This window comes from Podarcis pityusensis, assembly GCF_964106645.2.
Source record: "Podarcis pityusensis genome assembly, chromosome: 10".
Classification (NCBI taxonomy): domain Eukaryota; kingdom Metazoa; phylum Chordata; class Lepidosauria; order Squamata; family Lacertidae; genus Podarcis; species Podarcis pityusensis.
Window position 1 is genome coordinate 45,957,699 of NC_138035.1, and position 17,123 is coordinate 45,974,821.

At 42.6% G+C, this 17,123-nt stretch overlaps 1 protein-coding gene across 2 annotated transcripts in view; it reads right to left on the bottom strand.

Annotated features, from left to right (window-relative positions):
• RAB3IP (RAB3A interacting protein) overlaps positions 1-17,123 on the bottom strand; it is a 54,304-nt gene that overhangs the window by 4,990 nt on the left and 32,191 nt on the right. For both annotated transcript variants that reach the window (XM_080972023.1, XM_080972024.1), the window contains exons 2-6: positions 6,467-6,742; positions 6,053-6,314; positions 3,684-3,779; positions 2,980-3,057; positions 691-894 (exon numbers count right to left, since the gene is read on the bottom strand). In XM_080972023.1, coding sequence (XP_080828149.1) covers positions 691-894; positions 2,980-3,057; positions 3,684-3,779; positions 6,053-6,314; positions 6,467-6,742 — 916 coding nt within the window. The remainder of the gene's footprint in view (positions 1-690; positions 895-2,979; positions 3,058-3,683; positions 3,780-6,052; positions 6,315-6,466; positions 6,743-17,123) is intronic.

Genomic DNA, 17,123 nt, shown 5'->3' on the forward strand with positions numbered 1-17,123 from the left:
ATATATTGCAGACGACACCCACATCTCCTTGAATACAGAATCTACATGACTAAACAGACAGTGATAAGAACCCCTAAGTCCCACTGATTTACACATATTTAACATGGGTAGATTACACTCTAATACCACAGCTATAGGCGTCAAGTTGCACAAAGGTTATATTTCCCTCCTTGTTCAATCACTAACTAGGGCATTGGTTACCTGCCAACATCTGCCTTTGCTTCTTAACCTCAGCTCATGCTCTTGAGACGAACTCACATAAGGGTGCAGGTATTCTAAATTTGCACGCCTTATTTTCTTTGAGCACACAAAGGAAAGAAATATGGAACACCTGATACAAGCCAGTTTTATGAAGTTCACAACGATAAGAAATATTCTCTTTGTGGGTCACTCTAAAGACCTGTTTAATGGCGTAAGGGAGCTGAATTTAAAAACAATTGAAGCAGAAGACAGTGCTTGAAGGCAATCCTTTAGGCAAAATGTACACATCTTTTTTGAGGGGGAACAGAGTGATCTGGCCACAGTTAGGCAGCCGAATTAACAAACTGTTCTTTGGAAGAGAAATGCAAATGCTTCGTTCCATTGCCTCAATGGATGGTATTGCCTTATGGCAGCTTCCAAGTGCCTTATGGCAGCTTCCAAGTGCAGATGTTTTGATGCAGAGCTACAATACAAACAAACGTGAAATACCTCTTTGCAGTCTTTCACAATTGGCTGCATCATGGCGACATCCTGGTTGCTGACCCCCATCGCGCTGCTTGTACTCTTGTTCCTCGCATGGCCTTTTTTGAAGGGTGTCTTTCCGCTAGATTGAAGCTCTTTCGTGGGCGACGTCGGAGAAGTGGACAGCACTAACGTTTTCAGGGCTGCTACTTCGGCCTGAAGGACATCAATCTAAACACGTATGAAAGAAAAGGAGAGACCAAATAATTGATTGGAAATAATTGATTGGAAAGCAAGCAAAAGCTGCTTCTACTACAGCCACTCAATTTATGACAAAATCCTTCATGGAATAAAGTCTTTTGTAGACAAAATGACCTGAAGTAACCAAGGGACCTAGCCCCAAAGACCTAGGATTTCACTCACCAGTAAGACGCCAGAAGAAAGCCTATCCATTCAGAACTCTGCATTAGCAATCTTCATATATTTGAATTAGTTTGGGGTTTGCTTTTGGATAATTCGACAAGAACACTCTGAGGCATTTCTGAATATGAGTAACTTGCGCGATGCCTTATTGGCAGAGCTGAAGGTGAAATCTCAGCAATGGGCTAGCTACAGAGGTTAGGGGTCACCACATAAGAGGCCTTTAACAGCAACGTTGCATGGCCACAGCTATTAGTTTCATTCTCTGCCCTTTCACCTGCTTGAAAGATCTGTTTTGTTAAAAACCAGGAGAAAGGAAGACATCTGTGTGCCCCAGAGTCACAACATAAAGTCATTTTCACAAAAGCAAGAGAGCAATCGACTTTATATCCTCTTGTTCAACAGATCTTTCAGTTTACCATTCATGGTCATTCTTGCGTTTTCCTCACATTGCCATACAGTGGAAACAGACTAAACATGAAAGTCCACCGGGGAGGAAATTATTCATCTCTAAGTTCGCTACAAATGGAGTCCATCACCTCAGCTCATTGTTGAACTAGAAAAACAGAACTCTAGTGACTGAAGGGGTAAAGAATGTTCCAGCTGAAGTCTGTAACATACTGCAGAATAGTTACGAAGGGAAATAATGACACAACTCCAAGTAGTGTAAATTAGACCTCTGGCAAGAACTAGCTCATATATTTGTTCAAATTGTCATACAAGTATTTCTATAGGTTACATAAATGAGAATTACCGAGGCCAAACAATCACTAAATGGTGTCGGATGAAGACAGAGCTTGACACCACCAGCTCACAATTACTAATGTCATTTTCTACTGGATATCTAATCCCCCTCTGGAAATTACTAAAAAAAATATTACAAAATGTCACAGCATTTTCCTTGTGGCAAAGAATTCCATATACACTGGAACTTCAGGTTACGTACCGTCCTCCTTACGAACACTTTGGGTAATGAGCTCTGCTAACCTGGAAGTAGGTGTTCCTTGTTGTGGACTTTGCCCGGGATGCGAGCAGAAGTCGTGTGCCGGTGGCGCGCCGGCAGCAGAAGACCCCATTAGTGAAAGCACACCTCATGTTAAGAACGGTTTCGGGTTAAGAACGGACCTCCAGAATGAATTAAGTTCGTAACCAGAGGTACCACTGTATAAGCTTTCCTCAAGCTAGAGTGACTCAGCCTTCCCACTTGGGGCAGAATTTGCTGATCCAGAGGGCTCTATATGGAAAATACTTTTTCTTTCATATTCTCCCCTTCCCACACCTATTTGCCTCTGAAAGTATTTTTGCCTGTAATTTCTTCCCGTTCTCCTTTCACACTCAGCTTGTACTTTGTATTCCTCCTCCCTTCAAATTTCCCTCCTCCTCTGTTGTCCTTTCACGTTCACTTCTTCCTAACTGCAACAGCTTTCCACTCTTATCAATTTTCCTTTATATTCCCAATTTTATTTTTATTTATAATATTAACTTTTCACCTCACTTCAGCATGTCCTCTGGCCTTTATCCTTAGAAAGGAGACTTTCCTTCCTGTGTCATCCAAAACATCTGTCTCCTGCCTACTTTTACTCAGCATGAGTTGTTGGTACTGGCACTGGGTCCAACCACAAAGCTAAGGCACAATGAGGATGTACAAAGCAGGCTCTGGTACCAAGGCCCACCTGAAACTAGCCCAAAGCCCACTTGTGGGTCCCAATCCACCTTAGTCTGTTTTTACACATCTAACCTCCTCGTTTGACACCACTACTGCGTTTTTTTAAACACCTAGAGTTCAAAGGTCAGTTGGCAACTTGAGGAGGCTGTTTTGTGAGTGAAAAGCTGGGGAAAGGAATGCATACGCACAAAAACAAACCCCTCTGCGTCACAGGGATATCATTAACTCACTTTTCCTTGTGCTTCTTTCAGTTGTTTCTCAGCTGTCGCCTGCTTTATGTTTGCTTCCCTCACCATTTTGTGTGCTTCCTATAAGAACAAACATTTGCATGGTATATAAATGCTTTTGCACGGGTTTTCCTGCCAAATGAAAACAGTAAGCTATGAAATGTGGCTCTCTTTTGTCTTTAAAAATAATAGATAGCAGGGATAAGGTTTTGAAGTCACTCAACCTCACAGCTGCTCTTCACGTTGCTTTTGAAAGTCTCAAGTGCACCGACAGGCGAGTCGCCCATACCTTAAAGATAAGCGACGGAAAGTGCTGGAAACATAATGTTTGAGTCCGAGGTCCAATCAGAAGAGACAGCTACTTTGCGGTTTGATTGCCATTCAAAAGGCAACAATATAGCTGCTATTCCACCCAGGAAACCCGCCATTTATTTGGAGAAGCATGGCTTGGACAACTTCGACTACACAACCGCATTTACAGGCATGAGCACACACACACACACACACACACACCCCGGTGAATCTGCTGTCACCCCAACTGGTGAAGAAATTTGCTTCATTTTTAGCAGATGAGCTTACAAGAATAAACTACTTCCCAAACTTCCCATTTTTGAAGGTGGGGTGGGGTGAGGGGAGACATTCAAGTACATCCTGAAATGGCAACCTCAATCCGAAGCGTGTTACCACAGAAAACTCTCCAAACAAACCTCAAAGAGGCTGGCAGTAAGTTCTTCCAGTTCCTGTCCGAGTTGGTCGCGCACTTTAGAAAGCCTCTCGCATTCTTCATCTTTCAGTTTCATCTCCTAAGAAAAAGAAATGGGTGTTGATTTTGAGAGTTATAATTTACGGCCTTTCCAACCCTGGGCAGAAGAGAGATGTTTGGACCAAACCAGACACGATACAGCAGCCATGTGCATTTTACTCACGCGTCTGCTTTGTTCAGGTGGAAAAGGGCAGTGGCGTTACATGAAATGGAATACGCAGGCAAGAATGGGAGATTGAGTTCCTTTCTGCTCTTTTCTCCTGATGTGGCTCTCATACCAGAAGCAAGCTGTGCTGGAGATAAAAGTGCTTGAAGCAATGGGGCATAGCAAGGCAAGAGAGGAGAAACTATTGCTGCCCTTCTGCTCTTGTGCTCTACATTTTCAAAAGAAACAGGGCCCACTGCTTCTTATGGGTTGCCTTGTTGCCCATTGCTTGTCTTTTGCTGGAACAGAAACCTTGCTCCATACAAGCTCTTCGTGGGAATTGCTACTGGTGCATAGCCAGTAGTTTCACCTTGATGATATGCTTTCAGGCAAAGTAGGAACTGCAGCAAAATAACCCTTGCCTCTCCCCAAAAGATGTCAAGAATGAACCAAAATGGAAACAATCCCTTCACCTTTTCATTTGCCAGTGTTAGTAAATATACAGCACTAGGGGGCAGCCAATATTTAGAAGACACGCATGACAAGCTCACACAGAACAGAAAACAAAGAGTTATATCTCCAGGAGGGTAACAGGATACTTTCGGGATGATGGATAAGATTTGCAAAGGTTTACAAAGCTCACTCACAAACAACTCGGCAAAATTGCAAAGTAGCAAAGGGTTTCATTTTGAAAGCAAGGTGAGCTGAAAAGGCAGTTCCAAGGCCCGTTCCTTAGAAAGAGCCCCGTTTACTTGAATAGGGCTACTCTGGACTAAGCAGCTTGAAGATTGGGATGTGAGAAGTCTTGGCTTAAAGCAATGCTGACCTGGCCAAAACAAGAAAACAGAAACCAAGCAGAAGGATCGTTCCTTCTCTTTCATGACATCAATGCCTATATTGTACAGCATCTCCACAGGCTATGGCCATATGTGATTTATATGAGTGAAGGGAAAACCCAAGACTTGCATCACTTTTCCAACGAAAATCAGTCAACCTAAGTTCATTTTATAGATACAGAACTGAAGCCCTGAGATGTACGGATGAAGGACAATATACACATTTAACAACGTCAACATCCTCACCATCAGGATACTGAAGTGAAAATAATATTCATTTTAAAAGAGATTGAATGATTAAGCTTGGCTAAATAAGCCTATGTAATTAGCAAGAAAATTGGGGGGGGGGGGGGACTTTTAACAGCATGTTCTTAGAGGCCTGTTAGAAAATAAGAAAAAGAGTAATGATAGCTTTGCAAAATGCCCTTTTGGCTATTCATAACTATGTATTTTAACACTTAAAGTATGCTGTACCTGAAGGATAGTACTGTTAGAACCTGTATAAATCACTGAATTGGCAAATATTTGTAGTTTAAATTGCTTTACTATTCATAGGGCAATGAAACACAGGGCAATGAAACAATGAAACACAGGGCAATGAAACACTCTCCCTTGAACGACTGAAATTCATATTGACAATTTATCTCACAACCTTTGAAATTCCATCAAACGTTGCCCATGCAGCTTGAAGCCAGTCTTCATCATCACAGAGATATGCCACTGTCATCCATGCACTTTCCACACTAAATTACTGCAATGAACTTTATGGGGTCATATTACACCTATCTTACACCGATCTTACAGCATCTCTGTTACTTACTAGACTGTTTCCGGGCCCTGTTAAAGGTACTTTAACATAAAGCCTTAAGTGGGTCCAGGTCATGGAAAGTCTTCTATAAGACGTCCTAACTCACCCCACCATATACACATGTTTTGTTCAGATGCAAGATTAGATTCTGCAATCAACCCAATGAGAGGCTATTCCATACAGGCCTTGTTATTTGCCTCCTTTTCAGAAACAATCAAACACATTTTTATTCTTCTGGAATGTTAGAGTGCAAAACCTCTTGATCAAGACTGAAATTTGAAGATCTGTCTGCTTCTATTTTAAATCTTTTACCCTTGGGGTGCCTTCCAACTGATTTTACAAGTTTTATTTTTATTAAGTGCCTCATGAACAATTTTCAATATACCAATGACGTTAAGAGAATAAATAAAGGAAGTCTGGAAGTTTGCACAAACTCCAAGATTTTCAGGATGCTGAATTCTGCGCTCAACAGTAAACTGCACTTACACAGAACTGAAAAAACATACCATATACATTAATCTTACCCTCTGAGCTTTAGCAAGTTCCTCTTTTAATCTTTCATAGCCCTTTTCTCTGACTTCCAAAACCGATGGGCTCCGTAGACGAGACAGACTGTCTGTGCTCAGTCCCAAAACATCATCACTTCCTTCAGAGGAGTCTGTTATGGTTGCTCCCTGCAAAAATTCTCTCTCGGCATTGCTACTTGCCTTTCTGGAATTATCATATTTGGACGAAGTACCTTGGAGTCCCGAGGTAGAACAAGGAATGGTTTCTGTAACATTGATGCTGAAAGAAAAAGGCATACATATTTTAGCAATGTATACTGCTGCACATAAAGGATTATTATTAAAAAACAAAACACAGACGAACACATACACCAGAAAGCGACTTACAACAAAGCTTGCTTAGATCATCAAGAGAAGATTTTCACAACCAACCTGATACCTGATGCTTCTGCACAATTGAGGTGCCTAGGAGATGAATAGACGGGTTGTGTAGGAAGATCAGAGACGTTCAGGGCAGTCGGCTGAATTGGCGTGGAGCACACAGCTGAGGCATGAAGCCGGTAGATGACCGTGGGTGAGGTAGTTTGTTCAGAAGCACTAGATTCATACACTCCTAGAAGATCTGGAGTGGTGGGCGAGGCTAGATTCACTTCATGAAAACCTTCCAGGGTGTCGTTGGCCATAATAAAAGATTCATCATACGAAGTCCTAAAATGAGAATAATTTTTTGAATTATTACACTACATCAGCTGTATTGCTTGTTTACCTGAGATGACCCTTAGGAAACGGAGAGGCAAACAGTGTGGCCAGATATGGTGACATTGGATGACACCTAACCAAGTCATACTTAGTAGTTCCACTGAAATAAATCACTTAAGCCATTGGGTGGTACCCAACTAAACAATTCCACTAGTGCAAGCGCTTTTAGCAGCAGAATGAAACTCTCCCCTCCCAGCACAACCCCTAAATCTGCTCTAGAGCAGTGTTTCCCATACCTGGGTCTCCAGCTGTTTTTGGACTACAAGTCCCATCATCCCTCACCAATGGTCTTGCTACCTAGGGATGATGGAAGCTGTAGTCCAAAAAAAAACAGCTGGCGACCCAAGTTTGGGAAACGCTGCTCTAGAGGGTTGAGGGGAAACCCAGATCAGATTTAGGGGGGTCACACTTACGTTTCATCTCTGTAACGCTCAGCAGCAGAATGGGGAAAGTTGTAGCATGTTGCTAACACAGCGAAAGGAAGGAGACAGACAGACAGTGAGGGAAGCAAATGTGCCCTCGCCGAAGTAACTATTGGTGTGGGGAATCAGCATGGGACAGTGGCTGAAGCAGACAGCTGGGAAACCCAGCTTCACATTCCCATTCAGATGTAAAGTCTAATGATGCCTACCTTTCAAGGGTACTATGATGTTAAGATGCTGCTCTGAGATGCTTAGAAAAAGGAGATGATAATAACACATACAGTCATACCTTGGGATGAATAAGCTTCAGCTTAAATATTTTCGGGTTGTGCTCCGCGGCGACCCGGAAGTAACGCACTCCGTTACTTCCGGGTTTCGTTGCTCGCGCATGCACAGATGCTCAAAACGACGTCACGCACATGCGTGGAAGCGGCGAAACGCGACCCGTGCAGACGCATCTTACGTTCGCTTCAGGATGCGAACAGGGCTCCAGAACGGATCCCATTTGCATTCAGAGGTACCACTGTATAGGATACCATGGAATGATGGTAGGCTTAAACCAAAAATAGGAGAACCGCTGAATGATAGCTATGAGCTTTCAGATAATTTTATGCAGGACAAATGGAGAAAGCTCCAACTATGGAAAAGATGTGTTTGCCGGGGGGTGTGGGTGGGAGGAAAGAGATTCTGCTGCTTACTAACATGAAGGTAAAAGCTTATTATCTATTTCAGTCATTGTATCCATTTTTTCCACAAGTATATTGCGGATTAGCTCTATTCAAAATGTTATTTTTGCTCCTATTGCGCGCAGAAGTGGCGAGCAATAAATTGCTACCCTGACAACTGTACTCCAGCTTTTGACTGTCGAAGAAAATAACCCAAGAAACAGCCACACAAAAGAAACACTGTAATTTTCTGTGGAATGCGGCTTCATCTCCCAACTGCCAAAGTGTTCTGCCAAGAAACCCCCCACCAAGTCTGCGCAGTAAACAGCGACTTCCTGGTATTCCTACTGGTTTTCTAGAGGCACACACTCTGTCCGGTCTCCCTCCCATCTCATCTCAAATGGTTGCTTTGTAAGGAAGAAGAAAGCCTGAATATACAGCTTGCACAAACTTGCATAATACCTCCTTTTAAAAATGTAGTCTTCTACGGTTGTGCTTAACTAAACGCTCAGTTTCTGTACAACAGTAATACCACTTAAGCCAGGCATCCCCAACCTTTGGCCCTCCAGATGTTTTGGACTGCAATTCCCTTCATCCCTGACCACTGGTCCTATTAGCTAGGGATCATGGGAATTGTAGGCCAAAACATCTGGAGAGCCACAGGTTGGGGATGCCTGGCTTAAGCACACGGGGAGAAAAGTATAGCTACACTTTCAGTTCTTGCCTACAGTGGATACGGTGCTCTCCCTTTTTCTTACGGCCTACATAAATGAGAATTAAAGCTTCTTTTAATGTTCACAGACACACAAATTACTTTTTGTAACCAAGTCTGAACCTCGTGGTTTTCTATATTGCCTACCCGAAAAGACCAATTTCCATGGATCACAAATCAAATATACAAAACTGATATAAGCTGGAAACTGAAGGACAATTTATCACCCTGAAAGTATGGTTGGCAAGGCAAAACTGCTGCAAACACAACAGCTCAAAAATCACTGTGTTTCTGCAAGTATCGTGCATGTTGTGGTTTAGAGGGAAATATTCAAAAGACTTCTCCATCTCGTAATAAATATTCAATTCATTCCTCTGTCATGAATGGTATGAGCCTTGCTGAAATGTAGGGATAGCAAATGTAGGTCCCTCCAGATGTTGCAGAGCCCCAAGACCCCTACCATTGGTAATGCTGGCTGGGGCTGGTGAAATATAAACCAACAACATCTGTTGTTGGCTAGCCAAGTTGGCTACCTCTGCTGTAATGAATGAATCTTTATTTGCGCCAGCCATCGGCCATAGCAATAAAACAAGAATGTGATATACAAAGAATCGAAATAAAAAGTCAATTATATAAAATACATTTTAGGGTTTTGAATCAATAGTCAAAAAGTGGATCTTATTCTGATTGCCCCAGCTAAAAACCTTGCAACCTTTGCTGTCACCTGCTCATCTTGATCTGCCAACAGAAAGGATACTGCGGCAGTGGTTGGGCGACCCGGAATGGACAATAAAAGATATTCTCATTCCTCAAATTTTTATAAAGAGTGCAAGCCAGGAGAGCATGTGCCACCGATTCGGTACTGCCATCTCCACAGTATCTGTTGGAATCATCCCTCAAGTACAGCTGAGGGGAATACATTCAATCTTGCAAGAGTAAAAGTGCATCTATATTTTAGAATTGCTAGGTTATGCAGATAGGGTGCCAGAGATTCGAAATGGGAAGGTGTAATCAAATCAGTAGCGTGGGTCAGAAAAAAATTCAGTGCTTTTATATTCTCAAAGATAGATAGATGATAGATGATAGATAGGTAGATAGATGTTTATTTCATAAACTCATTAGTAGCAATGACTGGATGACAATTACAAATATGGTCTTTGGGAGGTTTGGCAATATCAAATTTTTAGCTTTGTTTATTAAATATAAGTGAAACAAACATTCTAAGTTAGATCATTCTCTAGGGCAGAGCTTTCCACACTTTTCAGGTTGGTGAAACACTTTTTAGACATACATCACTTCGCGACATAGTAATTCAGTTTTACTAGCAAACCACAGAGGTTAAACTAACCCCTTTCCGGCCCCGGGAGGAGAGCAGGGAGTGTTTGTGTGACACACCTACACAGTGCAGCCAACACACTAACGTGTCGCAACACATAGCTTGGAAAGCTCTGTTCTAGGGCATCTGAACATTTTCTGAAGCAAAGCACCCCAATTTGGATAGGAAGATTTTCCAGAATTATTTTTAGAATGTCCACAGCTAACCAGAAGACATAACTTGACCATACCATGCTTTTCTTCATTACTCAATATTTACAGTAGAATCTGATGTACTTTGACTCAGTGTGTTTGACCAGGCTTAATCCCTAAAAATCGTCTTATGAACATCTTTAATAATAACAACTATATAAAGATCATGAGGGTCAAAGCTTCCCAAGGCACTGCATTGCTAAATCTTTGTTTTATATAGTCAGTAATCCAAACCCCCAAGGGAGCTGGTTGTTACCTGATGCAACTCCTGAACTCCCTTCCCCCACCAAGCAGATATTGAGGCTTGAGGATTTTTAGCAAGACAGGCAGCTGCATTCAGACAAAGGATTTGGAATGCACGTAATTGACACTGAAGAGGATATAAACAAATTGCAGTAAATAATTTAATGTTTCTAGAGACAGCATTGCACAAAAACCTCTGTTCGTATTTTACAGCTAAGCATTGTCTTAGAATTCAACTGTTAGCAATAAGAAATGGCGAGGGAAGAGATTACTCCAGAAACTATTGTAGCAGGATGGTTCAAGTAGTGCTGATATAGCTCAATTCCAGGAACAGGCATCTTAAGATATTCATTTTACCTCCAGAAGCAAAAATGAAAAAAGCAACATGCTATCATTAAGAGCAATGACAAACCTAGACAGCATCTTAAAAAGCAGACCAAGTTCCGTATAGTTAAAGCTATGGTTTTCCCAGTAGTGATGAGTGATTTCCCAGAAGTGAGAGCTGGACCGTAAAGAAGGCTGTTCGCCAAAGAATTGATGCTTTTGAATTATGGTGCTGGAGGAGACTCTTGAGAGTCCCATGGACTGCAAGAAGATCAAACCTATCCATTCTGAAGGAAATCAGCCCTGAGTGCTCACTGGAAGGACAGATCCTGAAGCTGAGGCTCCAATACTTTGGCCACCTCATGAGAAGAGAAGACTCCCTGGAAAAGACCCTGATGTTGGGAAAGATGGAGGGCACAAGGAGAAGGGGACGACAGAGGACGAGATGGTTGGATAGTGTTCTCGAAGCTACCAGCATGAGTTTGACCAAACTGCGGGAGGTAGTGGAAAACAGAGGTGCCTGGCATGCTCTGGTCCATGGGGTCACGAAGAGTCGGACACGACTAAACGACTAAACAAATCATTAAGCTGTTTTGGATATCACAATGATTATCCACAGTTTGGTGTGTTTAACAGTGGTTTGTTTGGAATAAACCGACTTCAGAGACATGGGTGATAAAGCTGGCTTGTCTCAAACAAAACAATTCATTCAATTGGGATAAAACACTAAACTATGGCTAACAAAAAATGGAAACTTTTGATCACCTCCTCAAAGTCATGCCAGAGACAGATAAGGGAGGGGGAGCATGCAAGCCCCCAAGTCTTGTTCCGGCCATAATAAACTATGGTTGAGCATGACTTCCCAAGTGGCCAATTTACATACAATTTGATCTTAGCATTTGGCATTGTTCTAGTCTGGAAATGTCCTTGTCTTCATTGTGAAAAGATGAATTAGTCAAGTACAAATGAGAACAGCAACAAAACTCCTGCTCATTCAAGTAACGCCCTCTTCCAGGATACTCCAATCCATTCAATGCCACCCCCTTTTCCATTTGCACCTTTCGAGTCCACTCAGCCTGCTCAGCTTTAGCCAGGCTGGGTTTTTTGGGTGGGGGGCAGCTCTTAGGGTATTTCTTCTCAAATATGTTCTGTACTTCTGGGAACCATGCCAATCATTCTCTCTTGCTTCAGTGGCCTCATTTTGGCTACAAACCTGTCAGCACTCACCAGCCAAACCAGCTATTAGAGGGAGTGATTTACACGTTGAGGTAACAAAGAAAATGAATACAAGAACCAGTTTTGTGCTCATTCGGATGTAAAACAGACAAAACAACTTTGTGTTCTTACCAAGCATTGAATGGTGTTGGAAAGCACAAATTTCAGAAGTAAAAAGGACCTTAGAACTTCTATAGAGATAGTCATGCCATGTTTTGTCACCATTAGGTGAAGGTAAAGGGACCCCTGACCATTAGGTTCAGTCGTGGCCGACTCTGGGGTTGCAGCGCTCATCTTGCTTTATTGGCCGAGGGAGCCGGCGTACAGCTTCTGGGTCATGTGGCCAGCATGACTAAGCCGCTTCTGGCGAACCAGAGCAGTGTACAGAAATGCCGTTTACCTTCCCACCAGAGCGGTACCTATTTATCTACTTGCACTTTGACGTGCTTTCGAACTGCTAGGTGGGCAGGAGCAGAGACTGAGCAACGGGAGCTCACCCCGTCACGGGGATTCAAACCACCGACCTTCTTATCGGCAAGTCCTAGGCTCTGTGGTTTAACCCACAGAGCCACCCACACCATTATTATATGACAAATAAGACATTTTATGTAAATTACTGCCAGAGTAGTTCTACGCTCTCAAAGAAAAGCCAGCTTAAGCCTCATGTGTAAAGACAATATAAGAAACAAGGAAGTTCCAATATTTAAATCTCTAGTGAAACAGTGACGGAAAGTTGTAAAAACACTTTAAAAAACAAACCACCATTTAAAGCTTATTTATGTTTTAGTTCTATAAACAGGGTGAAAGTGATATGGTTTAATCAGCACTCAAGGCTTGCTTACACAATGCATTAGCCTCTGAGGAGACCTTAAAACATGTTTCGGTGTCACATGTGTCAAAAGCTGCAAGCTAACTAAAGGAAAGAGGCTTTGAATACAAAAAGCTTTGGACTGGCCTCTGTACAATTTCTGGGTAAGTGGCTAATAAATTATATTATGGACTTTAGCTTGGTAAGCACCAGACACTGGAGTCATGGACATAGTTCTCCAAAGATAACACCACACAACACGCAAGCACAGGGTCAATCCACATTTTCTGAAAGCACATGTGACACAGAGCTAATTAAGAGGGTACTTCAGTAAGGTATGAGATAGAAACTGTTCAGTTTCCCAGCTACACCCTAAAGTCATAAAACTTATGAACTTTTAAGTTCTTAAAATATAAATAATTTTAAACATGCATATTGGAAGAGTCTATGACCACATCATACCTTACATAATATATACATTGGAATTTTAATGTAGATAATGACCATTTCAGATACCATTTCAGTTTTCCAGTCCATTGGAATGCTAACTTACGTATCAGAAATGAGTCTATGAAAAATAGGAAAAAAAATAGATTTTTAAATATTTTTTCCACTTCTAATATAGACATAATCTTGCCATTCTTTCCAGTAATGGTTTTCCCTTCAGGGGAAGACATCAGCACTCAGTGCCCATGGGCAGCTGTCAAGACCCCAAATCCCTGGCAAGGTCCAGTGCTAATGTCTGTCTAGCCCCCCACTTTAGGTTTCCCCCCACCTCACTTAGTGCTCTGATCAGCACTGGCTGGCTGTTCTAGGTGCCATTTAATTTCCCACAATTCCCCCAATGAAGTGGCACTCTGGGGCATTAAGGGAAATTTAAATAGTGCCCACCCAGGGCTGGGTGGCAACTGACTGCTGCTGAAGTTGGGTAGGTAAAGGGTAAAGGGACCCCCTGACCATTAGGTCCGGTTGTGGCCGACTATGGGGTTGCGGCGCTCATCTCACTTTATTGGCCAAGGGAGACGGCGTACAGCTTCTGGGTCATGTGGCCAGCATGACTAAGCCGCTTCTGGCGAACCAGAGCAGCACACGGAAACGCCGTTTACCTTCCCGCCAGAGCGGTCCCTATTTATCTACTTGCACTTTGACGTGCTTTCGAACTGCTGGGTTGGCAGGAGCAGGGACCAAGCAACAGGAGCTCACCCCGTCGCAGGGATTCAAACCGCCGACCTTCTGATCGGCAAGTCCTCGGCTCTGTGGTTTAACCCATAGCGCCACCCGTGTCCCTAAAGTTGGGTAAGCCAGGGCCAAAAGAGATGGGGATTCACCAGAAAGGCCCTTTCTCCAGAGAACCCACAGAACCTGCTTATCTTCCAAGTTCCTGCCCACCACCAGATTCATAAGGATTTGTGCTTTTCCTGTATGTGTAGGACAACAGACTGAGAGGTTCCTCAATTCACTTACACAACAAAATTGAAGGGATAGCTAACTCAAGATATTGCACATTTATATATGAAGGATTAATTCTCTGCTAAGTACACAGCATGAACTGATAAACACACGTGACTCGCCAGCAGGCTTTTGCAATTTAGGGCTATTTTTGGCATTTTGAGATTCACAGACATCTTACACCCACTCTGTGCAGTTGCCCACAAATGCAGAATGCCACATTTAGATTCGGCCTCTGCATGAAAACCCTTAATGAACAGCCTGCAAGACAACCTCATTTATCCCAATCAAGCAAGACATAATCAAATCAGTAGACTTTAAAAAAAAAGAAAAATGTCGGAGGCAAGGGAATAGTTACATCTTTGATGAGGATTCTGGAAGTTTCCCCAGATTCCTGCCATCACTAGCCTTTGCAACCAATCACCAGAGACTACCTTCATCAACAATAACAACATAAGACAGAAAGCTGCTTTGTGACTTCTCTTGCTGTTTACTATGAGATTCTTTTCTTTAAAAAAAATAATCTAGTTTCAACTGCAGATTTGCACCAGGTTACTACATATTTTAAGAAACATTGTATAATAAAAGTGAGCATTTTAATTTTTTAAAAAATGAGAACTCTTTGAGTGGAAACTTATATGCATTACTAGTGAATTTGCATTAATTCCAATTCAGCGTTCTTCCATTAAGGAATGAGGTTTCTAATCCTGTTTGTAACCCTAATGCCCATTTCTGTCAGACGCAATTTTTTTATAATAAAAAAGGAAGAAAGAGCAATAACATGTAATTGAATATTTTGAAAAAAGTGTGAATTCAATCACTTTTGTTGTAAGGAAGATAACAGAAATGCAAAGTGAGCCCCTTGTGCAGGAGGAGGAGCGGACTATTTCTGGATAGAAGTACAAATGTTAACTGTTGGTTTACTATGGAGTTGAGCTGGTTAAAGATCTTAAGCTTAGAGCTTTACCTATCTTAAATTCCAAGGAATGTGTCTTTCGTTAAATATTTTAAATGTAATCTTCCTAGCAAAATTCTTTCAATCTTTGCCATCTCTGCACAACACAAAGCTATGGGTTTTTTTTTACTCTGATCAAAGGACGCGACTCCCTTGAGTTAATGTTTATTTGGCAGGAAATGTTCCACTTCTTCTTCTGCTACTCTTATCCTCTACACTTTTAGTGTTAAATCTCAAAGTTTCCATTAAAGCCAAACATTTAAAGAGACAGTGTGGTATAGCAGTTAGAATGTTGGACCAGAACTTTGGAAAATCTCTACCCAGCTGTGAAGTTAACTGGACAATCTTGGGCCAGGCTCTCAGCCTAACCTGCCACACAAGGTTGTTGTGAGGAGAAGCATGCACAACATCTTCAGCACTATTGTGGCAAGAGGAACATCGGTGTGATAATAAAATAAATCTCCTGCACAGACCAATAGACAATGCTCCTCTCCTGCACCTCTGTTATTAGGAAAAAAGTGTGTATAGAATTAAACCCTACATGAAGAGACCATTATTCAGTGATAGATGCTATGTTTTGCATAAAAGTTCTCTGGTAGAAGGTGGCTAGCAGAGACCCTGGAGAGCTGCTATCAGTCAGAGTAGAAGATAGTAAAAAAAAGGTAAAGGACCCCTGGACGGTTAAGTCCAGTCAAAGGCGACTATGGAGTTGTGACGCTCATCTTGCTTTCAGGCTGAGGGAGCCGGCATTTGTCCACAGACAGCTTTCCGGGTCATGTGACCAGCATGACTAAACCGCTTCTGGTGCAACGGAACACCGTGATGGAAACCAGAGCACATGGAAATGCAGTTTACCTTCCTGCCACAGCAGTACCTATTTATCTACTTGCACTGGTATGCTTTCGAACTGCTAGGTTGGCAGAAGCTGGGACAGAGCAAAGGGAGCTCACCCTGTCGCGGGGATTCAAACCGCCGACCTTCTGATCGGCAAGCCCAGGAGGCTCAGTGGTTTACAAATGGCAATTTGTGTATTCAATAGCAGGTATGTGAGGTTATACGAAGGATGCCTTGCTTGTTTCTTTTCCTAGTATCATGGACATGTAATCACTACAAACATGTATTTGGTGCATGTTACAAATCAAGTTGCTCAGCGGCTCTGCTGGGTCACTGAGCCACTTCTCAATAAGCACCTAATCCACTGAGGCAATGGCTCAGCGGGGGTATATCACTAGCTCAGAACAACTTGCTGGATGACATGAAACAGGCAGTGCAATGAACCAAGGTGATCTTGGAAACAGAGTGAGGGCTAACAGAAGTGCAGGACTTATATCAGGCAAGCAAAACACAACTTTGTGGCTGCATAATGTTACCTACTAACTCAAACCCTAAGGCCAGAAATACTGTTAAATCAATTAGGCCCAAACTCCAAATGACAGCTATAATATCCCCTCCTTTTTCCAGATTACAGTCATACCTCGGGTTACAGGCACTTCAGGTTGCGCATTTTAGGGTTGCACCCTGCACCGAACCTGGAAGTACCGGAAGGGGTTACTTCCAGGTTTCGGTGCTTTGCGCATGCGCAAAAGCGTCGAATCACGACCCACGTGTGTGCAGACACGGTGCTGCGCTGCGGGTTGTGAACGCTGTGGGTTGCGAATGTGCCTCCCACATGGATCATGTTCACAACCCAAGAGTCCACTGTATTGCATTGCCCCCTAAATCTCTCTGCTTCCCCAATCATTATCAGTTGCTCAGTCTGACTAGTGGTACTGCTCCTCAAAATAACCAGTTCTCAGACACAGTGTGAAGAACTGCTGCTGCAGGTAAACAAATGAGACAGTAGCCTATGTATCCAAGGAGCATGGCAACCAGTGATAAACAGCAGTTGACAGAGAATGTGCATGGCAATGAGGCTATGAATCAGGACTAGATTCCTAGGCAAGCTAGGGGTAATACTGTTTACTACTTGCATTGGGCAAATTAAATTTGCATACCTGTGCCCATAGCAAT